The sequence below is a fragment of the Scomber scombrus genome, chromosome 1, assembly GCF_963691925.1.
Source record: "Scomber scombrus chromosome 1, fScoSco1.1, whole genome shotgun sequence".
NCBI lineage: Eukaryota > Metazoa > Chordata > Actinopteri > Scombriformes > Scombridae > Scomber > Scomber scombrus.
In genome coordinates, this window is record NC_084970.1 from 21,369,195 (window position 1) to 21,393,592 (window position 24,398).

Genomic DNA, 24,398 nt, shown 5'->3' on the forward strand with positions numbered 1-24,398 from the left:
CTAAAAAAACAACAATAAAGACATGTTCAGTTTACAAACACCTACCACATTTGAAAGGAGACAGATGTACTCCTGTGAAATATCAGAACATGAGACAATGAATCAGAGGCATCTGTATAATGTACAATAGTGCACCCCAGATTTCTTTTGACACAACTTTAGCATGTCAAAGCATCTTGCAATGACACACTATACACAAAACAGTATATATATACTAACTGACCCAAGGATAAACCAAGATCGTAACTCACAACAAAGTTACTTTGTAAATAAATGGACTGGATTTAATCAATTAAATCAGATGTGATGCTCACTGTTAACTTGATTTGCAATTGAAGAAAATGGAAAAAAGACTTCAATTCAATTCACCAAATTCACAAACAAGTTACACATATTTCAAGTTACTGAAGCTTTATTTTAATTTTTTCATGATCAAAGGACTGTGTCTATACCACCACAGTAAATTGTACACCATTTACTGTACATTACAACGAGAGGACTAAAAACAGAAAGTGAAAGAACCTTTGGTTCCTGGACACATGTATGAAAAGCAGACAGCAAGAGTATCAACAATTTTAAAATAGAAATTTGAAATAGTTAGAGCACAATTGAGTACAAGAATAGCACATTTGATAAAGATTTCCTCATAACCCACAGTAACAATATCAGAGATTGTTCTTTGCCTTCATTCAGCAATTTCTTATTGGTCATAAAATACAAAAAACTGTCATATATTGTATTTGAGAAATGATATTACCCCACAAGGACAGAGAGAAATAATATTTTGAGTAAAAATGTGAACAGCAATAAACCTCTAACCATGTGATATAGTAGAAACCTACTGCCGGTCAAATGAGGAATGTATCAAACTTCACATCAGTGAAGCATAAAATTAATTAAAATGTAAAAAGATGCAATATGTAAGTATTGTGGCTAATTCACACTGTGTGTGTGTGTGTGTGTGTGTGTGTGTGTGTGTGTGTGTGTGTGTGTGTGTGTGTGTGTGTGTGTGTGTGTGTGTGTGTGTGTGTGTGTGTGTGTGTGTGTGTGTGCGTGCGCGCGCTGGCAGTAAGTCAATCTGTGTTTGTTTGTTTTTCCAGTTAGGAGACATCAGAAGATATGAGCACAACCGTAAGCCTGAGTGCCTTTTGATATTATATCTGCCGCCTGAAACAGAATACTGTAAATAATTATTCAGCTCCTCACTGTAACATCTTGTAGGCCATAAATGAAGTTTAAATATGTCTGGACAATCACTGAAATGCTGTCCGGTGATGTGCACTTTGGATTATTATCTTCTGTGGAGGTTTTTTTTAACTGTAGATGTTTAATCCTTCCAAATGAACTCTGTGTTAGTTAAGTAAATTAGAAGAAGCTACAGAGAAATATCTCCAATGCATAAGGACAGCAAAAGACCAATTCAAGCTCAGTTCATTCTACATCCAAAGCATAACACTGGGATTAGTCTTCAAAGGCACAATCAAGTATGTACAGCTATACCTCATCCACTGCTAACTTAAAGTAAAGTGCACCATCATCCTATACATTCACATACATGACACTGTGACACAATATTGTCTATGGTACAAAGTACAGTGTAACATGCCTTTGCCCTGTTCATGTCCATGTAGCTAATTGTTTTGTGAGGATACATGAGATACTCAGTCTTGTGATGCTGTTTTATGTGCTTGCTGCTCCATGGAGCCAATATTGTTGGGTCCTTCAAACAAATGAAAACAGAAAACAAAATCAACATATAATAAATACATAAATAACAAAATAAATATATTGTGACATGCATGTTATGTTTTTTTTGTTTAAATTCAGTAACTTTATAAGCAGTATTCATGCTTGAGGAATTTGTGACATTGTGTTATTAGTGTGACAGACTACATAAAATTCAGTCAACTTACAGATGTGTAATCATTAGTTATAATTTACAGATAAAGAAATGTTAAATTTCTGTAACCCCTACTTAAAGGAACAATGTTTGTTTTTATAATGCCAATACAGTACAAAATGACGATAGTTATCAAAACAAATGAATTAGATTCTGAAAGTGGATCACGCTTTGTGCTTGTTTACTTCCACTGACCAAGAACCATCCCGATGTCCCGTGTCCCCCCCCCCCCCCCACACACACACACACACACACACATACACACACATACACACAAAACTTGAGGCCCATAAAGCATTTTGGGATATGCAGGAATTCCAGGGTACTGGGTGATTTGGAGATTTCAAACCAGCCCCAGGGATACATTAACAGCCCTTGTTGAGAGGACAGATGGACCAGTTCTCCACTGAACCTCAGGCTGGGATCTATTCACAGGCTAACTTGCTGTCAAAGCTGGAAAGGGCTATGGCAAAGGCTTGGAGGGCACACATTGGGTAGTTATAGTCCATGGTGAAGACATCTTCTGCCACACGGCCAAACTGCATCACAATGTAGTCAGCTACAGAAGAGAAGAACCAGAATTTTGAATGAACTGCTTCAAAATGAATCTGTTCCCTTGCTTTTGTATTCATATTTAGGAAGTCTACAATATTAAATAAACACATTTTATTATGTCATGATATGAATACAGGCATATATATATATATATGAAGAACTCAAGGAAATGTTGATGTTTAAAACTTGAAACAAGATCATCAAAGTTATGAGTGTGCGATTTTCCCAGTCTTTCTAAAATATATAATATAACCATGAAATTGCAAAACAAAGCAATCATTTTTAAGTGTCAACCCAGTCTTATGAAAAATTATGTGATTGGCTGATGCCACAATCAATAAGATAATTGGCTTTGCCCTGTTTGTCTTGACTGACAGTTAAAGACTTTGCGATGAAAAGGATATTGGACTATTTTACAATTTTATTGTTAGGAAATATTACATTGTTTGTCAGTGCTAATATGATTACGCATTTCATAATGTATTTTTGTATCTATTTAATATTGACCACTTTGGGCTTCCACTTAATGTAATTACTATAACACCCATTTCAGCAAATACCACTCTGATGAGAAACATACTGTATGTCTTATAGAAGGTACTTTATGTAATTGTTTTATAGCAAAAGATGCATGCTTCTCTGCTGTCACAAATATGGCAGCCAGACAAAATGCTTTCTGATTGGCTGGCAGATGTCCATTAGGACTAAGTGACAGATGAGAAAACACAGTTCTGGTCAATAGTTTAACCACACTATATCGTATCACTGCATGTAACCATGGCAACTTGCTCATGCTCCATTTAAATCTCACTCATCAAACTGACCAATGGTGTTTTTATCCACCTTGTTCATTATTTTTGTATTAGGACTCCTCTCTGTGTATTATAACTTCTCCATGTCCTTCTCACTTTTTAGTTACTATTTCAACCTCTGATAAGAAAAGGACATTTTACAGACGGGGTGTCTGTACTAAAACCTACCACTGACTGGGTTTTTTGTACAGTTATAATAATTATACCATGCCAGTTGTATCTAACATGAAGATATTCATTGTATTTAAAATGATAGGTTAGATGTATAGGACTCACGGTCATTGTCATGAATGATTTGGAAATTCTTGACAGAGGCCTGCGTGACTCTGCCATGGAAGTTGAGCACATATGATTGTGTATCGTCATTCCACACAGGCGTTTTGTTGTGAAGCTCAATCACACTCTCTGTGTTCTTGTTCTGCCACCTGGCCAACAATGACTCATGGTCCTGTAAAGAAAAAAAGGTAGAGTAGCTTCAAACATCAATTTTGATCAGATCAATTATGTAACTATAAGAGGAGGGTGAATTGGTCAGCACAGACGTGGCTATTGGGCGATTAGGTAACACATACATTTCGTGGGCGAATTGACACTCTCTCGTGGTCCATGTTCATTCCAGGAATGATGACACTCATTTTGCGAGGTCCTTTGAAACCTAAGACATTGGTTTCCTGGGTAGAAAAGATGATAAACTTTCATCTATTATCATTATATTAAATGTAAATTGTCTTAAATTTCCTCTGCATATAATAAAATGTGGTTTTATCATTGAAATAATAGCTACAGTCTAATTAATCAAATGTTTATAATGTTGATGATATCTGGTTGCAATGAAAGTTAAGGTAATTTTAAAATGTGTCATTCTCCTTTATAAATATTCTAATGAATGTATACAAGCATATATGATAACTTGATATGAAGTTAAGTTCATGCACTGACTCTCGTTTGTTGCATGTTGAATGTCTTTATCTTTAATGGTCTAAATGAAACTGTAAAGGCCACCAGACACATTAGCTTGAAAGATGTATTTACAAAGCAAATACAATGACACATAGCTCTTACATTCGTTCTTTTGGTGCTGTGTTTTTAAAAATGTTTAGAGGATTATTAGAAAAATGACATTACTCTGAACCGTGTAATCAAACATATTGTTGTAAATGGATTATTCTCAGCAATTTGAGCAATTCAGTGTATGTTATCACACTAAATTATTCTGTCTCCTATTGTGATCCTATACTTCAATATCTGTCTATATTCAACCCCAAGAAATACCTTTAAAAAAAAAAAAACATGGTTAAGGAGAGTTTTGCCGAACTCACATAGCAAATGGCTGCTAGCTCTTGACGTAGGTTGCTAGCTTCGAGACTGGTGGTGCTCTTCATAGGGTTCAGACCATTGTCGTATACAGTGAACTTGGTCCCCATGAGATTAGACCTGTAAAGAAAGTAAGCAATCAACTGAAAAACTCATATTGATAGTTGATAGATACATGATACATGTCTACTGTATCTACTGTACATACATACAGATAGATTGATAGTTGGGGCATGTGTGTGTGTTTCCCAGTTTTTTCCCTCTCTAACTGCTGAAATCATGTACAACATGTTGCATCTGCTTATACAACTTTTCCTTTTAATGCTAATATATAACGTATAAAAAGGAACAACACTGTTTTAAATCCCCCACTGATTGTTGAATAGTTATGTTGTTCTGATGGAAAAACTCTGATGGAGTTTGTTCTTGTAGGATTGTGGCTCTGTGGGGATGGATCACTGGACTTCCCAGCAGGATGATGGTCAGTGGCCAGTGGCCAATTTACTATGTAAACAGTTTTGAAATGGCATTTGTGTATTCAAATAAAATACATGTTCTTCTGATCCTTTAACCATTAAAATTCAGACTTCTAATACTGTGTCTAAAGGAGAAAATGCAATATAGCTCTGCTATTTTTTTTACTGTACAAAAGCTGCACTAATAACTATGATATCACTATAAAATATGCTTCCAATTCTTTACTATATGGCAGTATCCAGAGGCTTCATGTCTAGACACTATTATCAGTGTTTGGTTGTATTGTTTGGTTTTGAGAGGCAATGACTATGTAAGCTCCATCACTGTATGAACCCATCTCAGATGAAGCAGCTGTACAGAAGATCTGGAAGAATCAGAAGAATCTGGATATACACACAACAGTGCCATGATTGGCCTATATGCTGTGACTATAGTACTTTATATTCTAATGGCCCATGTGTCACAGCTGTTATTTTATTAGCCAGCTTTTGCAATGGTTTTTCAATCCCACAGCTATAAACAGCTGGCTGTGTAGCTCTTATACACTATACCTCTTTCAGGCCAGACCCCCTCAAGGTCTCAAGCACAAGATGAAAGGTCACTGTTCATTTAAATTTAAATCTCCATCATTCAAGTGGAATTGTGATTGCAAAGGTTTGAGCAGCGCATCGACCAATGGTCTGACCAGCTCTGAAGATTAAAGGCTGCACAGAGCCATATTTGATTACACTCCCCAGGAGTTTCCATGGAGCCACTATCGCAACCTTGAAGCTGTCTCTGAGGATTATGTCCCTACTTGTCTTACTGTGGTAATGTGGCCTTAAAAATGAAACAAACCTACAGCTAATGTACAGTTATGAGGAAGGTATAAATATGGAAGACATTTTAACAATGAGTGATTAATTACAGAAGGTTCATACAAAAACAAATGCATTTTTATAAATTATACATTTTAATTAGTGAGGCTAAAAAAGTGCAGGACAGTACATTTTTCTGCTGCTGCATTAAATTTGTAAATATTATTGTTAATTTGTTTTATTAACACTACACCCTAATTGTTAACAGTTCATACATTAGCAGTTTGTCCTTAATTTGGTCATTACCAAATCTTTTGCAAATGTTGTTAAACTTACTGGAGAGAATTATTTGTGCAGTTTTTTTCGCCAACTTAAGGAAGGATTGGGACTACACTTCAAATGTATTATAATTATTTACATATGGAAATGTAATTTTGTTGAACAGCTTCAATTCTGTTAAATCGGCCTAAAACAAAATTTTAGATAGTAAAATAGTTTTTTAAAAAGTAAAGTTGAAAACATGTACAACACTTAGCCTGAGTCCTTATAGTATATGATTCTCAGTGACAGCTGACCTTTTCATGTAGCAAACACACTGAGGACTTACCTCAGTTTACCAATGAAGCTCTCTCCACCTCGGGACAGATCAGTGGGATCAATGGAGATGAGATAATTGGATGTTTTACTCTTTTTCCTCTTCCTCCCTGCTAACAGAAACACCTGCAGCAAATCAAGCCAGGAACCAAATTAATAAAATATCAGCATCACACATTATTTATCATTATTCATTATTACAAAGTGTTTGAAATACAGATGTTACTCACAGAGCATAATTGAGACCTTCTTCATATATATTTTAACTTATATATCGGCAGATATCCAATATGAGAGGTCTGTAACCAATTATTGCCAATAGCCAATTAAAACTCCATACCGTACAGGTGTAAATTCTGTCGTCTGTTTACACTAAAAAATATGTCTGCTCCCCAACCCTTCTCACCTTCTTGCCATCCTCTCTCTCCAGATGAAGGTAGTAGGTGGGATACATGCCTCGGTCCATGCCTTTCTTATCCCTGGTGATTCTGCACTTCACTCTGACCCCCTGGGGTGCAGGTCGCAGGGAAAACTCTTCAAGGTCATCAACATCAACGGCTGGTTCACTGACTGGTGGAGTTGGTGCTGAGGCAACCTCCTGTAGGAAAAAAACAGCCCATCAGGGGCAAGACCTCTCTGGAGATGGTGGACTGTTAAGTGATGCATTAGAGTTGCCTTTCATTAGAAAAAAGTAATGAGTCTGAAGATTAGATCATCAACTGGGACTGAGAATGAGCACACTGTGTCTAAAATAAGGACCTGGTGTACAGTGAAAGCCTGAGTAGACTGGAGGGAAAGATTAGAGTGGAATGAGGTGCAAAGAGACATGATGGTTATCATGAGTATAACTCTGGCCTGTGTTTCATCCTAAACAGAGTGTCAAGGTGAAGAGGCTGTGTTTTCGAAGAAAATTACATGCTTATCTGACCTACACTGTAAGTCACCCATTCTCACACCTGAAAATGGAAGAATAATGGAAAATGGAGAAAAACAAAACCTAAATTTCCCTTTCTCTATCTTCAAACATTAGACATAGTGATCAAAAGTGTGCAAAATAATGCCAATAATACTTCCTGCTAAAACGCAACTATTACTAGTACTTTCATAATTTTTACTGCAAATATGTTTGGACATATGAATTGCATATTAATGTCTACAATGGCCCACCTGGGCATTTATGCCAGGCTCTCTGTCTCAGGTGTTAAATATCCAAGCAAATAACAAACATTTCCTCTCAAAGTCCTAGAGGCACAGGTCTCTTAGTCACTATCTGAGATTATTGTTCTACCACCTGCTTACAGTATCATCCACACAATACCACAGTCAGCCAAATTACACTGAGATGACATTTGGGTGGCAAATAAACAACAGAGAAAAAATAGCAGAAGCCCAAAATAATCTAAGTATTGTTTGCAAAGGAAAAAGCCAAAGACCAATAGAATTTTATGGTCTATTACTGTACATTCAGCATGAAACAGTTTTGAATCCAGCTGTTCAGCTAAATTGAATCTACATGTGTTGCTGCTGGTTATCCACTTTTAAAAGATGCTGTGTTCTGGGCAGAATAAAGACACATCATGCAGAGTGTGCTGTGAAATTCCTGTTACCTTGCACGACTTTTTGCTAGTTGCGGATCCTGGTCTCGTGTTGTTGTTGAGCTGGGAGGAACTAGAGCTAAATTCATCGTCATCATCCTCTTCTTCATCGAAATTCATGCTGCTGGATATACCTTCACAAACAGAAATAACTACATAAGGAAGTGTCGCTGCAACAAGATTTTTCTCCCTGCTGCTGTTAATTGGTACCATAAAATGCAGCAGAAGGTGAAGACTCCAACAGGAACACTCTCAAACTTACAGTACATATCGTTGCTCTTACAGATTGCTTGTTACTTCTGTAAAAAATATGTTTTCACAGTTTGATTTTGAAATAGAAAAACTTGTGGCCCATGTTTGTACAAGTGAGTCACGTGTTGCCTTTAAATGTGAGATTAGGGATGTCAGTACTCAGTATAGTTTTTATGACCTTAAGTACAGTACTAAGCAAATTAGTAAGTACTGCACTTAAGAGGTACTTGTGCTTTAATCGAGTATTTCTATTTAATGCCGCTTTATACTTCCACTCACTCATACCTTTCAGATAGAAATATTGTGCTTTCTACTCAATGTTTTTTGCTTTACTTTAGAGATGAAGATTTGACACAATGGATAATATAACAAGCTTTTTAAATACAACCCATTGTTAAAGATGAAACCAGTGGCTTTTCCCCTTTTTGGCTTTTTACAAAAAGCAGTGTGTAGTCGTTTCACATTTCACATGTCTGTGAGTTGTTAACAGCTCCACTAAATAGTGATTTTCCCCTCTAAACCTCTCACATGGTTTTATTTCAATAAATGTTCAAATGATTGTTCAAATTTAGTTTCAGGTAACAATTTAACTATAATGTTGGTCATTATAATATTGACCACATTGTAATGCCTGGCCATTGCCAACATGTTTGGCAATTTTTTATTTCCATCTCTCTAAATAAATAATAAATAGCTCACTTCAATCAGGCACGATTCCTAAACCCCTAAAAGTAGCTGCCATTAAGCTACTCTTTAAAAATAGAACGCTGGATGCTTCCATGTTAACCAACTACAGACCTATCTCAAATCTTCCTTTTATAGCCAAGATCGTTGAGAAAGTGGTTTTTAATCAACTCAGCAATTTCTTGAACTCCAGTGGCCTTTTTGACTAATTTCAATCAGGCTTCCGACCTCACCAGAGTACAGAAACAGCTCGTATTAGAGTGTTAAATGACATAAGGTTAAACACTGACTCAGGCAAGCTGTCAGTTCTGGTCCTGTTGGATCTCAGTGCTGCGTTTGACACTGTGGATCACAGTATACTGTTGAACAGGTTGGAAACTTGGGCAGGACTCAGCGAACAGTCCTAGAATGGTTCAAGTCCTACTTGGAAGAGCAGAGTTATTTTGTGACCATTGGGAGTTATGAATCCGATCGAGTGGCTATGACATGTGGAGTTCCTCAGGGGTCAGTTCTTGGACCCCTTCTGTTCAGTCTATATATGCTGCCTTTGGGTCAAATTCTGCAGAACTCTAATGTAGACTATCACAGTTATGCAGATGACACGCAGATATACCTAGCACTGTCCCCAGATGACTACAGTCCAATACAGTCATTGTGTCACTGTTTAGAGCAAGTAACAAATCGGATGAACCAAAATGTCCTTTAATTGAATCAGGACAAAACTGAGGTAATTGTTTTTGGCAATAAAGAGAAGAGGATTGCCATCAGTAAACATCTTGCATCACTCTCTCTAAAAACTAGGGACCAAGTCCGAAAACCTTGGCGTGCTGATAGACTCAGATTTGACCTTCAGCAGTCATATCAAATCAATCACCAAAACAGCCTTCTATCAGCTTAAGAACATATCCAGAGTGAAGGGTTTTATGTCTCAAACAGACCAGGAGAAGTTGATTCATGCTTTCATCTCCAGTAGACTCGACTACTGTAACGGTCTTCTGACTGGACTCCCACAAAAAAGCATTAAACAACTGCAGCTCATTCAGAACGCTGCAGCTCGAGTTTTAACCAGAACAAAGAGATCAGAGCACATTACTCCAGTTCTAAAATCTTTACACTGGCTCCCAGTCAGCTATAGAATAGATTTTAAAGTTCTACTACTGGTCTACAAATCACTGAATGGTTTAGGTCCAGAATACATGAATAACATATTAGTAGAATATAAACCCAGTAGGGCTCTGAGATCTACTGACTCAGGTCAGATAGTGGAGCCCAGAGTTCAAACTAAACATGGTGAAGCAGCTTTTAGCTGTTATGCTGCACACAAGTGGAACAAACTACCAGCAGAACTGAAATCAGCCCCAACTGTGAACATTTTTAAATCCAGGTTAAAAACACTTCTCTTCTCCCGTGCTTATGATTGAGCTCTTTCAAAGCACTTTAAATTGTAATCTCTCATTTGCACTGTATGTCCTTTTAATGATTTTATCTAGTATTTTATTTCTCTCTCTTTCTATTTTTCTGTACTTTGTTTGCATGTTTTTTAAATTTCCAATTCTTACTGTTAATGTTTGTTTTATGTAAAGCACATTGAGTTGCCATTGTGTATGAAATGCGCTCTATAAATAAAACTGCCTTGCCTTGCCTTGCCTCTCTTTTACATTTGACAGGATCTGAACTGAATCTAATCTGTGTTATTTTAATAGTTGTGGTTCTTAAAATGGCATTTCTTTCTGCAGTCATAGTTCTGACATGTGTCTCACCCCTCTATCAATACACTATGGCTATGGACCAGCATGCTGTCGGTGTAAATATGGACTCCCAGTGGTGCTGTTGCAGATGCACTGACATTACCTTTCTTGAGCATGGTCACCCGCAGGTCCTGTTTACTCTGCGACTGAGTGCAGCTCATGACAGGCTCTCCCTCGCCCTCCTCTGTGGTGGGGTGACCCACTGTCAAGATCTGGATCTGACCATCCTCTTGCTGGGAAGCCCGGCCATCCATCCCTGCTGGGCCACCAACCCACAAGAACAAAGTAAATCAGGGGTAGTTGTGGCCATCAAAATATAACCATTTCCTGACTTAGTGTGATAACATTTCCACATTTTTCTGTTATGATGAATGAGTGGGCATTTTGTGCTGTGTTCTTCTGTTCTTAATTGTTTTTCTAACTTTCTTTTTTATTAAATTAGCTTCTGCTGTATTAGAGGGAAGAGCATTGTGTATATACTGCAATAGACATTAAAGCACTGTCGCATTCTAGTGTAGGTCGTGTTTTATTTTGAAAAGTTATTCTCTCCTTGTGTATTTTGTTAGTTTTACTTCCTGTGTTTCCCCTGCCTTGGTTGATTGCCTCATGTGTTTCACCTGTCTTGTTTCACTCACCTGTTTCCTGTTTAGTTATTACCCCATGTCTATATAGGTTTTGGTTTTCAGTTCAGTCTTGGTCCGAGTCTGTGTTGTTTTGCACTGTGTCTAGTTGTCTGTTGTCCTTAAACTCTGTTTTCCCTGTGAGTTAGTTCTTGTTTTCCCTGTGAGTTAGTTCCTACTGTGTGTTCTTTGCTGCCCATGTGGCCTGAGTTATTTAGTTGTTTTCTCCTGAGTTGGCCAATAAAGTGCCCGTTTTCCAAGACTGTCTGCTTTTGGGTCCACCCGCTAAACAACCGTGACAAGCACAGATTGTGACAGTTTTAAAGCAGCTGATAAGCTATTTTTTTAAATGTCCTCTTTTTCTCCTTATAGAAGTAGGAAATAATAGACAAAACAGGATGGCAAGGGTGAGATAAATGTGCCCTTTTAATTAAAGCCATTTAAAAAGAGTGCTAAAACATGTAAGAAGAGTTAACAGTACTGCAAATCCCTTCTTGTAGGAATACCTGATTTGGTCCAGTGTTGCAGTGTTATGCTGAAAAGTTTGTTGAGTATAACATGATTAACAACTATTGATACTACAGATAGTTATTTTACTTATTAAGCAGCAGCATAATTACTCTTTCTAAATAAATCTAGTCACCATATCTTCCTCTATTCTTCCTCCATTTTTAGTGTGCGCAGTAACTAGTAACTATCTGGCCGAAGTAGCCTCAATGTACAGAATCTGTGTGCTTATAAAGAGTTAGACAGAGATGGAGTGAAACAGGTTCATCAGTGGTGAGTTTGTTGCTACTGGCCTGATTAATATTTTACCCCAGTGGAATCCCATTAGCTTTTTTTGATCATTTTTCTGGGACAAAGTCATTCCAGAGATGAGCATTAAACACTCTAGATCAAATTATAAAGATCTTTTAATGATCTTTAATTTTCAAATTTTGAAAAAAGAAATATAATACCAAATATGTATGATAAAAATAGTCTGTGGCTGACTGCTTATGTGTGCCTGTTTCTTTAGGAAAACAATCTGTAATAATTTTAAGTTAAAATGTTATGATGCATTTTCTTAATTCTGCTTTGTAGTGTTTAAACAGTGTACTGTTAATGTTGAAAAGCAGAGTATTGAGGGTAACAGTCAGTTTTTCCTCTTCCATCTAAAGACTAATTTATGTCTCTAGTGTCTCTAGGCAGCAGGCTGACAGCACTTAGACCATCATATATTATTTCAGATGGGTTGTGTTCTGACAAGCATGGCACCACAGTGGCGACTAAGAGGGCAGGTTCATTTGCTGTGTTTGTTAAAGGATTTGGCTTGAAAAATCAACAGGCAAGCCATTATCTGAGCATTGCAAAGGGGGCTCAAATGGATAGTTGTAACTGCTACGTAATAAGGATTAGGGCCTTCATTCTTTTATACAGTGGACTGCTTCTGATGACTTGAATCTGCTTATTTTGCGTTAAAGTATGGATACTAAAGATCAATGGTGGTGGTAAAAAGTGATATCCAAATTTTGCAAGCAATGCATACAAAAAATTCTTCTGTTGTGTTTATAACTGCTCAAACATCTCTACTGTTATCTGTTGTCAATTACCTTTTCTGACTGCCTGCTCTCTAATTAGGTCAGTCTGTCAGTCAAATCTTTCTTCCAGGTCGCCTGTCCATTCATTTCATTTCTGTCTGTTTCTCTCTCTGTTTGTCTTAATGCTGGCAGGCTGACCTTTGTGCTTCCCTTTCCTCTCTTTCTTGTCACTGCCTGTCTGTGGAGTGGAACTGGCCGATGCTTTGCCCTTTTTGCCTGAGCGAGGCGGCTGTGGGTCCGCCATCACCTTCACCTCCTCCTGTTCAGCTTCTTGCACTAAACACATGGATGGAGACACAAACAGGATTTATCAGGGAGGTCGGACGAAGATGAGAGAGATGGAAGAGAAGATTATGCAAGTTGTTGAGTTGCAGTGGGAAAAAAAATCAAGATTTCAGTTCTTCTGAATAAGACAAATTATTACATTTTAATCTCTGCCATTAAATAATAACTAAAAATGTTTACAAATGTGAACTGCTAGACATCTGAAATGGAAAATGTGCAATCACTTTTTCTCTTGAAAAAACTAGCCTAATTGTATGATATTTATAATAGATATACATTATAGATATTACATTATAGATGCAGTGTTATACAGGAGAATAATGTAGGGCTACTGTACAATGACATACTAATATCCATGCAGGTGAACAGTTCACTCAAAGTAAATAGCATCCACTTCCTACAATGTAGTGCTAAAGAGTGATTGAAAGTCAGGGGATGTATTTTACTCATTGACAGCAGATGGAAAAGTTCTAATAAGGTTATATATCCCCTTTTTACTATCAGAATATTAACTTTGTGCAGTTTAACATTTTGTAAATATATTTCCTTTTCTCTGTGCAGGAAGTATAATAGTCCAAACGGCCCTCAGTGCTGGGGATTATATGATGGAGTGCTGGGGATTAGTCCTCCTTGACCCATGAATGTGTTTTTCTTTCAGTTGGATGTTTGAGCTTCACTGTGCTGAATGATGCATGTGCAGAGCTGTTTTCACATTTGTCTGCTGTAGACCAAAAATGTCTCTGTGCTCATTAAAATCCCAATTTAAGAGGCAGGCCTATGAGTATGATTTGTGACACTACAGCTAGTTTTGAAGTCATTGCCGGTCCAATATTCAACTTACAAGTGTTGAATATGAAAAGTAGAAGCTTCCAGCGCACATACATACACTGAGAATGGACATATGAACAATGAACATAGACTCTGGTATTTTTAATGTTGGAAAAGGAACGGATGTCGCTTTAAGGATGTTATTGTGGTAATTCTCTTTTTTGTAGAAAAGCTATGTAAGCAGCCTCCCTCTATTTCTACTTTCACTTTCTCAAACTTAAGACATAAGATGTTATGTCTTAAGTTTGATAAAGTGAATGATGAATTTCTTAGAATGTGGCACTGTTTATATTATTTTTCAATGTCCTGCAGGGGCTTCCTTCATATAAGGGGCTTGTATGTGTTCCTGTGTTCCCAGGCACTGAGTCACATTATTGCCACACGGTCCAAGCAATTTACACATTTTATTTTAATGGCAGATGGTCACCCATTTGCAGCCCGATTCTGCCCGAGATTTTTTCCCATTAAAGGGGAGTTTTTCCTTGTCGCTATCACCAAGTGCTTGCTCATGGGGGAATGCTGGGTCCCTGTAAATTAAAGAGTATGGTGTAGACCTGCTCGATGTAAAAGGAGCCCTGATGTAACTTCTTTTACTATATTCTCTTCTGTTGTTACAGGTTGTGGGGGGTGACTGGGTCCTTTTTTGGGTGGGTGAGGCTATTGTTGTTTGTAATGCCCTGTATCATGCCATATCAGACACACATTATTGTTCAGAGCAGAGTATTTTTGTGTCTTAATACCTATCTGAAGGGGATCTTTAACTGTTTTTATAGTTGTTTTTAGTGTTGCACTTATACAATAGCAAGAAAAAAATCTATTTTGGCATAATCACAAATTCCTGTAAATAAGACATAATGATCAAATACACAGTCTAAAAGTTTTATTTGTTCAGTCCATAATGTTTCACAGTTTGAGCTCTCTGAATCAACAGAGCGTCAGTCCTGCTTACCATGGTAGATGGTGCTGCTGTTGCTGCTGAGGTAGGATTCCACCAGCGGAGCCTGTTCCTCGCTCTGTTTGGTCCGGCGAGTGCGAGATCTCCCATCCACGTTAGACTGGACCATTAGAGGCTCCTGCCTCTTCTTCTTCTGTTTCTGTTCAAGGAGCGCTCGCTGTTGTGTAAGTTTAATGTACATGCACATAAATGTTCCAAGACAGACAGAAAGATAATGACACCCTCTTGTCATTATAGGGAACAAATTCAATTAAAACAAAAACATAGAGGCACAGATGTCACTGAAGTAAACATTGATAATCACATTAAAGAACCCCATTTTCTTTTAAGCTATATTCATACTGTAAATAGATGGTCGGGTTTAAAAGCAACTGACAATAACACATTATCAAATAAATCTATTAAACCGCAAGAGAACAATCTGAAGATATACTGCCCAGACTACTTTGACATCAGGCCGGATATAGCCATTCATCTGAACTAACTGTCACCTATATGCAATTCTTCATACCAGAGCTCATCAAATATTGAGGGTTTCTATTAAAGGGAATTCAGGGTAGAGCATTAGTGCTTGTATCTCTTGCTCAGCTCACATCTTTGCCAGGACAGCGATAACAGTGGCTACATTTACATGTAGTACACAGATTTCATTTTTAAATCCTTGACCTTTGGTTAAGGCTGTTAAACATAAACGTTAGTATGGTGGACTTACAACCACAAGCAAGCCAAGTTATTTGAAAAAGATAACAAATAGATTATGTTGTTTTTACAGCATATTCTACGTTAAACACGTATTTTTTCCAAAAGGACCAAAATAACTATTGAGAGAGAAGTAAATTGAGAGAAATCCATGCTTCAATTAACCATTAATCCAGACATTAACTGGCTTTCTTGTAATCAGTGAGGCTATGGTGGTTCTGACTACTGTACGTTACACCACTCACAATTCAGGAAAAATAACAAGACATGAGAAACAGCACTTTACACACTATTCATATGACCAAAATACAAGTCATGAGATGTCTGTAAATGTGTACTATTTTGTTTTTTTTTTAGTTGCCATCACAGGTCAAGGAGACATCTGGCCTCCATCATGTAAAAGTTTGGCTTAATTTTGTGACTCTAATTCAGAGTAACTATGTGTAACTGGGGCTTATTTAATATTGAATATTATATGCTCTATATTAAGAGCAAAGTGTTGAATTAGTGACCACCCCTCGTGTTTGTAAAATGGATTGGTAAACCAGTATATATGTTCCCTTCATGTGTCATTAATGAGGCTAGTTTTGTCTCTTTTGGGTTAGTTCAGCTATGCAGTTCACTTTACTGTAGTGTGACTTCAGTTCTGTTATGTTCCTGTGTTTTAGGGGCTAATCAATTACTTTGTTCCTTTTGCATTTTTTCGGTACATAAAAAACAACTACAATCTCACTATACAAAGATCCGTGACTTAAGTCTTATGTTTAGTCTCTTACATATACAGTCAGCATGAAACATACAAAAGATACTGTTGTTAATATTGTTCAGTTTCGGGTTTTGTACATGTAATTTACAGGACATCAGTCTTGTAGTGCTTTATATACCTTATCATTGGAACATTGCAGAGAGAGAAAAGTCCTGAGTGGCTGTTTGTCACCCCACTATAGAGCAGCAGAAGTTTGTGTCATGTTAAACTGCCCTCTTATAATTGATTTGGTCTGTGTGTTACTCTGTTATCAGAAAATGCAGGAAGAACTGAAGAGACTTACCTGTCTGTCCAGTTTCTGCTGTCTGAGGTTGGTGCCCTCATCATCTAAAGTGCTGCAAAGAAAAGAGCAGGGAAGGGAGGAGAGGGATGTTGAAATACTAAAGTGCTGCTGAGCTGTTTATTACATTAATACTTCAGATACAGTGACATTTTGTATACTGCTGTAGTTCATTTATTTGCTACTTATGCTATTAAACACATACAGTATCTTCACCTTCATTACCATGTACATTAATGGTATTAATAGTACCTTTAACTGCCACAAATATAATTTGTCATTATTTAATGTTTTGTTACATATTTTATTTTTATACTATTTATTTTCATGAATATTTATTTTCTTTGTGTAACACTGAGTAGGAATTTATTTTATAACCGTGTTGCAAGTGGGACAAATTTAATTGTAACAAGCCACTTGGGTGAAAAAGAGCATAAGTGAGTGGAGTGAAGCAGGTGCAATGTGCAAAACCTCCACTAAGAAGTTGAAACCTTTAAGTTTGTGCAAAGAGACATTTTACTGCTCATTTTGAAGATTTATTTTCGGTTTTAAGGATCATATTTTTGTGGACATTATATTTTTGGTTTTCGAAGATTTGTCAAGTGGACTCATTCCCTCTCGGTTGTGTGCAGCCAAACGTTATTTCTGTTCTGTTGTATTGTGCTCATGTGTTTACATTCTGTATGTACAAATATGTCTTAATTTTGCACACTGTGTATTTAAACAGTTCGACGGTGGCTTATCATGGTTTATGAGGAAGGAAGAAAAGATCATCTGTATTTGAAGAACCATGGTCCCGTGTATTTCCTGGAAGGAGTGATAGTACCATTAATGTACATGGTAATGAAGCTTATTGTGGGCAATAAAAAGTGTATTCGTGATGCAACATTTTATTTTCACATTTACACATAAACTACTCTATTATTGCAATACAGTCTGTTTTACTACTGGGCATTCAAATAGATGGGGTCATTATTAAAAGTAATATCTAATCTAATTTAATAACCAATATATGAATTCATAAGAAGATGACATCACAAAACAACATGCTCTAAATCTAAATTAATAATTAATAATCATAATAGACTAAATATATTAAACATTATGGACAAAACGCACTGGACAACAGTAAAGCCTGTATCAATCTTTGGCTTAGCTCAGTTTCTGTACTGGGAAGTACAGAAACTTCCCAGACCCCTCCGTAGCATGATCCACTTTTCTACTGTCCACTTGTTTGCTTTGTATGTTCCAATACACTCTGTGGTACACAGTTGCCCTCCCTGAAGCTTCACTAGAACTATTGATGAAACAATTGTAATCCATTGTAGTGTAACTATCACAGTTCAAGCTGACTACAGCTGCTGTTCTTAATGTACTTAATGGAGGAAAAAACTATACACACCATATTTCAAGCCTTTGGGAGGGAGTATTTGAAATATTTTAGGTAGAGTATCACTACAAGCTAAATAAAAGGGTTTCATTGTTGATTACAGCATTTATGCTGTCATTCAAGCTGGAGTATGCCTCTTACTATATTATTTTGTCAGTGGGGCAGAATCATGTTTCTGCTGCAATCAGTGTGTGCACTGAAAATTCTTATTTCTTTTTCTTGTGGAAAAGTTCACATAATACCTGATGCAACACAAAGAATATGCAAGGACAGAGAAATTCATGGAGGATTTGTTGCAAGAATAACTTATTGTCCAAGCAGCACAATACACAATTGCCTGCACAACATCAAGCATGTATCTGATCTCTGCCTGTAAGTCATGGTCAGTGCAGCACAAGCAATGTTGGAAAAATGAGTGTCTGAATGATTTCAAGCTGCTTTCTGTTTTTCTCATTGTCACCAAACATAAGTACCTGTTGAAAGAAATCACATACATATATAACTTAACATATTTAGTTTTTGCAGCGCTGCCCTCTTTATAATCCATTAAAAAATAATGAATATAAAGGGGGACACATTATAGAAACTTATTTTACACAAGTACAATCAAAACCAGAGCAACAGCATAATAACCACTGACATGTAATTACAGTACACTGTATACAATGCAAAGAAAATGAGCCACATGGTACACCATATGAGCATAGGGTGGCAACTATTTTTCCTTTTTGTTTAACCTAATGATTTTGTTTTACTTGTTAACCAATTATATTTTTACTCTAAAGCCCAAAATAATGCTTTGTCCAACCAACTAAGCAAAATGTTCATTTTTCATTTACAAATGTTTTATTCACAATTCTTCACATTTTAGAAGCTGTAACCAGCAAATGTTTGGCACTTTAAAGTGGCTTCACTACTTCATAATATTTCAGTGGACTAAATGATTGATTGACTGTATTTGTAATGTCTGCCATCTCGCTAATTAGCATTATAAGATCACATGACATTAGGGAGTAGAATCAATCATTGCATCCAAAGACAGATGAAAGCACTTGAAATTGAAACGAGATGTGACCTCATGGGAGCAACTGTTAATTTAAAAAACAAGAAATTACATTTCTATATAAAATTTTATTCATTAAAAATGTGCACATAGCTTTTAACCACTGCTTTCCTCTTCCCTTTCTTCTGTGTTTGAATGGCTTTTAATATAAAATGACCTGCCCCTTGCTTTATAAAACCTACTGTGCAGTATGTTTTGATATATCTGTAATGTATTGGTGTGTGTGTGTTTGTTCATTCTCTCTTTCTACACAACAAAGAGTGTGTGTGTGTGTGTGTGTGTGTGTGTGTGTGTGTGTGTGTGTGTGTGTGTGTGTGTGTGTGTGTGTGTGTGTGTGTGTGTGTGTGTGTGTGTGTGTGTGTGTGTGTGTGTGTGTGTGTGTTTATTTCATAACTACAGATCAGGCACAATAAAATGACAAAACATAAATATAATTATAAATTTGTCTACCAGAAACAAAGCTGTAATTTGATAGATGTTAGTCTCTCTCATCTCCATGCCAGCAACAGCACTTCATTTCCACATTGGTTCATTTATGATATTTGTGTTATTGATCTGCCTTTCAGTCTTTTTTCTCTGTGACAGATCAAAGCCATAGTTTTCAATTAGGAACCAGAATTGGATTGTTCTCAACATTATCAAATTTCACAAATTGTGCATCACAGGGATCATTGACATGTGTGATGGTGAAAGATTGAAGAAAATCATTGAGGGACATCATTAGCCCCTGCTGGCCTGTCTGATCAAACCCTACCAGAAGGTGACCAATGTCCTCCGGCCGTGCTGCCTTTTGCTCTGCTTTCCAATAGTCTGAATAAACTGCATTTACTAAAGGTGAATAGACTAATCACTCTCATTAACAAAACAGCAGGATATTTATTTAGCTGCAGTGATTGGATGGTTGCTCTCTATTTCCAATTTGCATCCAGTCCTCTCTTTTTACCGCCAGAGCTTTTAATCACTGGCGACAGACTCCCTGATTGTTCCTTCAGCTTGTGTGGCTGGGCTTCTCAGAGACCTCTGAGAAACCTCAATTCTTCCTAATTAGAGGGCAATGAGAGGTTTCCTCAAAAAGCGATGAAAAGAATGAGGCAAGGCAGAAGAGAAAAGGGTGAAAGATGAAGGAACAGAGGTCTGTCTGTTAATGCGTGATTAATGAGGACATTATATTGTTGCCAGCCTTATAACTACAACTGAAATTTGCTTTATAAGTATTAATTTTTACATGAAGATTCAGATTGCCACAACATTTTCCCTCAATGTGTAGATTTTATGTAATACAGTCTGCCTTTTGATGGCTATTGCTTTACTATGTACAACACTTGATCATTTTCCTGCATTTTCAAAATGAATGCAGTATGTCTCTAATTTTATATTGTTACATTAACTAAGTAATATGGGTACATAAAAGCTTTCATGCATGCTGCCTGACATATTATCAATAATATGACATTCAAATGATAAATGCACACATTGGTTTATGTATATATTTACATAACTAGTTTGGCTGATTACTCTACTGAAATATCATTCAGGGCCTGATAGTTACAATTTAGCCTAATTAAGACTCATTCCAAATTTCATATTATTATTTTTTTTTTTAGTGTGTTATCTCTCTACTTGCTTGATGGCTACTGTGGCAAAGACATTATTTTTTTCTATCATGCCATACTGGTGCATGCTAAATAAAGCTGATTAAGGTGGTCTGTCAGCATGGTTGATGAACATTTTTATAGTATTCACACCTTTGTCAACATCTTTAAAGTGAAAGGAGGATAGTCAGTGCTGCAGCTTGAATATACGGTCTACCTGCATCTCTGCACTACTGACTAGTTTGATGACAAAGGCCCACACAGATACAATAAAAATGTATTTACCTCCCACTCTCTGTCAAACATACAGACAAACAAAGCACTCCATGTCTGCAATCAGAGTAATCAAGTGTGTGAATAGGCATCAGACAGGAAGATAATGACACAAACAGAGCTGTTCCAGTGGAGGGCAAACAGCTCATTAGTGTGGAGAGTCTCTGGTCACTCTTGTCTTGCAACACGCTGATGGTGAGGTTTACAGAAGGATTTATAATCTCTTAAAAGGAACATATTTATCCTCTTGACAATTTACTGTAATTGTACTGCAATAGAAAAATTTAAGGTGGAAATAGTCTGTGTAGAAAAGGATAACACTTGCAAGTTGAAATCCACCAACTGTGACAAAATATTAAAATCCCCAAATGAAACATGTTAAAGAGAACCTGAGTAAACCTGCTAAAATTGTATAAGCTAAGGATATTTTTAGAAGATCACAACACTCTAGTTTAGGAATGAGTGTTTAGTTACCAAAGACTTGACTTGAATATTATGCATTTTAGTTAAGTTCAACTGTAATTTGAATTCATTAGAGTATTTGGTTGAATGTACATTTTCAAACTCATTCTACTCTTTTACTGTCTGTATGCCAGCAATGATTGTATGTTACAACATACTGGTGAAAAACATTTGTATGTACGTATATATTTTGCGCATCTTAATTAATAACAGTAGAGAGAGATGACAGGAAATTCAGAGAGATTGACGGGGTATGACATGCAACAAAGGTCCATTGCCAGAGTCAAACAACAGATGCTGCACTCATATGTCAACATCTTAACCAGGCTACCACTATAAAGTTACATTTTTAACATAATGAACAGACACACTTACAGTATAATGCAATTTGATTTACCTTAGCACTGACGCTGTGAAATTCAGGACAGATTTTGAACTATTTATAAGAATAACATTCTATTGCTTGTTGTTATTAATGTTCAAAGTGAAAATAACATTAATGTTCAAAATGAAAAAAGCAAAAAGAAAATGATTTTTTTTATTTTTTATAAATAAATTCTGCCCATCTGATTAAAAAGTGAGGTTTTTGATTTTACTCAGATTTTTTGCAAAACATTAGATTATCCTTTTTTGTCAACCTGCCAAGTGAGTTTAGCATTGGGGAGATTTTCCTCTTGACAATTTTTTACTTTCCACGCATCACCAAGTTTTATATGTATGACTGTCTGACTTGATGATGATTCTGCAACAGCCCCTGGATGTTTTGGAGGACAATTCAATATGCACCCAAAAAAATTCATTTTCATGGTGCAGTTCATGAAAATTGGTTGTAAGAAAATTAATCTGATGAGCACTGCACAGACCCAAAGTGACCTTATAAGCAGGATTGTTAATAAAAGAACTAAAACTGGTATTATACTAATGATACAGATTGTGTAGCAATTATCTTATCAGGAAACCTCACATTAGAATTTTTTTTGTGTGAATGTGTGTATTTGGGTGATATGCTTCCTTCATTGTGTTTATTTTTGTGAATGCATTCACTGTATATCTCTAATGAGATGAGAGCTACACAGTGCAGCTGTCTCCCCCAACTCTGCACAGAGGGCCATGCATTTTTCATGGCAGCTTCATGGGATGAGGAAAAACTGCTCATTGAGAGACCACCAATCTCTCTGCCTTTTCACTGACATTCATAAAGCACACTTCAAGTAATAATTCTGGATACTGACAGTGGCTGACATCTTTTTATCATTATTCATTTTTTGTCTATTATTTACTTCCATTTTACACATCTTTTTGAGAATAAAAAGTGATAGGGTGAATGTAATGACCCAAAATCTGTAATGACCCAATAAATTCCATTTGATCTTCCCACAACTACATCAGTCATTGAAATACTTATTTTTGTTTGAAAGTCAGTCCAATGGCATCAGTGTTAACGTTCGTATTTTATGTAATACCTGAAGTGGATCAGTTCCTCTATAGTCCAAAAGTTTAAAATAAAGTCCACACTGATACACTTTCTGCTGTCGTCCTGATACAATCTCATTCTGAAATTTGTGGATAGCCACTGTAACTTATAGCAACCATGAGCCAATGGCATCAAAGTAAGCAAGGAAACCATGGCAATGGGTGCTCAATCAGAGGAAAGAGCCAGAAGCCATGGTGCTGCAATTGAAATGATGAGAGCAGATATAGGTTTTAAAGCAAGAGTCTGAAAGCTCATCAATGCTGAAATTATTTACAAAAAATACTGACCTCGTCTCCACAAAGGTCAGGATTAGATTCCCAGTACGATGCAGTAAGGACCATATTTTCACACGCATACAGGCGTGAACATAAAACACGCATGCACAAAGGCAGGAAGTTCCTCAGTGATTTAAGAGACAAGCACGTACAAAATATGTACATGAATGTGATTATACATACCTAGTGCATCACAGTAAAATACTAGTTTTGAAATAGATTATTTAAAGGGGTGATCAATTTAATAGTTCAAGGAAGGAAAATGTTTTCTGCATATGAATTAGTTTAAGACTCCAGTAGTACATTCAATTGAAATTCTAGCATTCACTTTTGTTTTTGTTCTCTATGGTGTTTTTATACAGTACTTTCAAAAGTTTGGACACACCTCCTCATTCAATTGAATAAGAAAGTGTGTCCAAACATTTGACTAGTACTGTAAACATGAACATTTTCCCATGAAATATGTTCCCAGTATTATGCCACAAGATAAAATTCTAGTTCTTATCATACATTAGACAATGTTTGCTTTAACTGTGCTAATTCAGTGTTCTCATTATCAGTCTCATCTCATTGTCAAACACACACACAATTGAACATATGCACAGCGACACACACTGCTTCCAAAGATGAACACTGTGCCCTTTCCTGCATTCTCAGGAATGTGGTACGTTACCTGTAGGGGATCCAGTCGGAGGAGTGCTTGGAGCTCATTCTGTATCAATCACTCTGACTGCTGCTGCCTAACTGTGAGGCTAACGGCCTGCAACAGCACCAGTGCAAGTGGCTATGGGGTCTGAGGACAGCAATCACAGCCAGAGAGCCCACATAGCCTGTTCATCCTCTGCACACAGCCCTATATCCCCAGCCTGCCTGTGTTTCTTCGTATGTCCTCTAGCTGTAGGGCAGCAGATGACTAACAATCCAGACCGACAGCCGCACTCCTCAGTCATGTACACTGAGCACATGAAATAGCCGTTTTCTTCTATCCCATGTGTACGCTTCCAGTCAATGCCTCTCCTCTTCTCTGCTCCCATCCACCGCCTCTGTTCCTGCTCTGCGCTGGCTCTCTTCCCTTGCGCTCACTCTTTAGGCTGTATCTAAATCTCCCTCCGTTTCTTGCCCTTTAAA

The 24,398-nt window shown here is 36.9% G+C and overlaps 1 protein-coding gene across 1 annotated transcript; it reads right to left on the bottom strand.

Moving 5' to 3' along the window:
- Positions 1-2,325: 2,325 nt before the first annotated feature.
- On the bottom strand, positions 2,326-23,981 carry tub (TUB bipartite transcription factor). The gene is made up of 12 exons (XM_062416698.1): positions 23,944-23,981; positions 16,745-16,796; positions 14,991-15,153; positions 13,067-13,204; positions 10,832-10,984; positions 8,057-8,178; positions 6,856-7,047; positions 6,463-6,575; positions 4,587-4,701; positions 3,840-3,938; positions 3,544-3,715; positions 2,326-2,459 (listed from the first exon to the last, which is right to left on the bottom strand). The coding sequence occupies exons 1-12, from the start codon at positions 23,979-23,981 to the stop codon at positions 2,326-2,328; spliced, it is 1,491 nt and encodes a 496-aa protein (XP_062272682.1).
- Positions 23,982-24,398: the final 417 nt, after the last annotated feature.

Excerpts from the sequence above, each read along its gene's own strand:
- tub (XM_062416698.1), bottom strand. The coding sequence starts at position 23,981 with ATGAGCTCCAAGCACTCCTCCGACTGGATCCCCTACAG. Across the intron at positions 16,797-23,943 it reads TCCGACTGGATCCCCTACAG|CACTTTAGATGATGAGGGCA; the intron begins GTAACGTACCAC and ends TTTTCTTTGCAG. Across the intron at positions 3,716-3,839 it reads TGTCAATTCGCCCACGAAAT|GACCATGAGTCATTGTTGGC; the intron begins GTATGTGTTACC and ends TTTTCTTTACAG.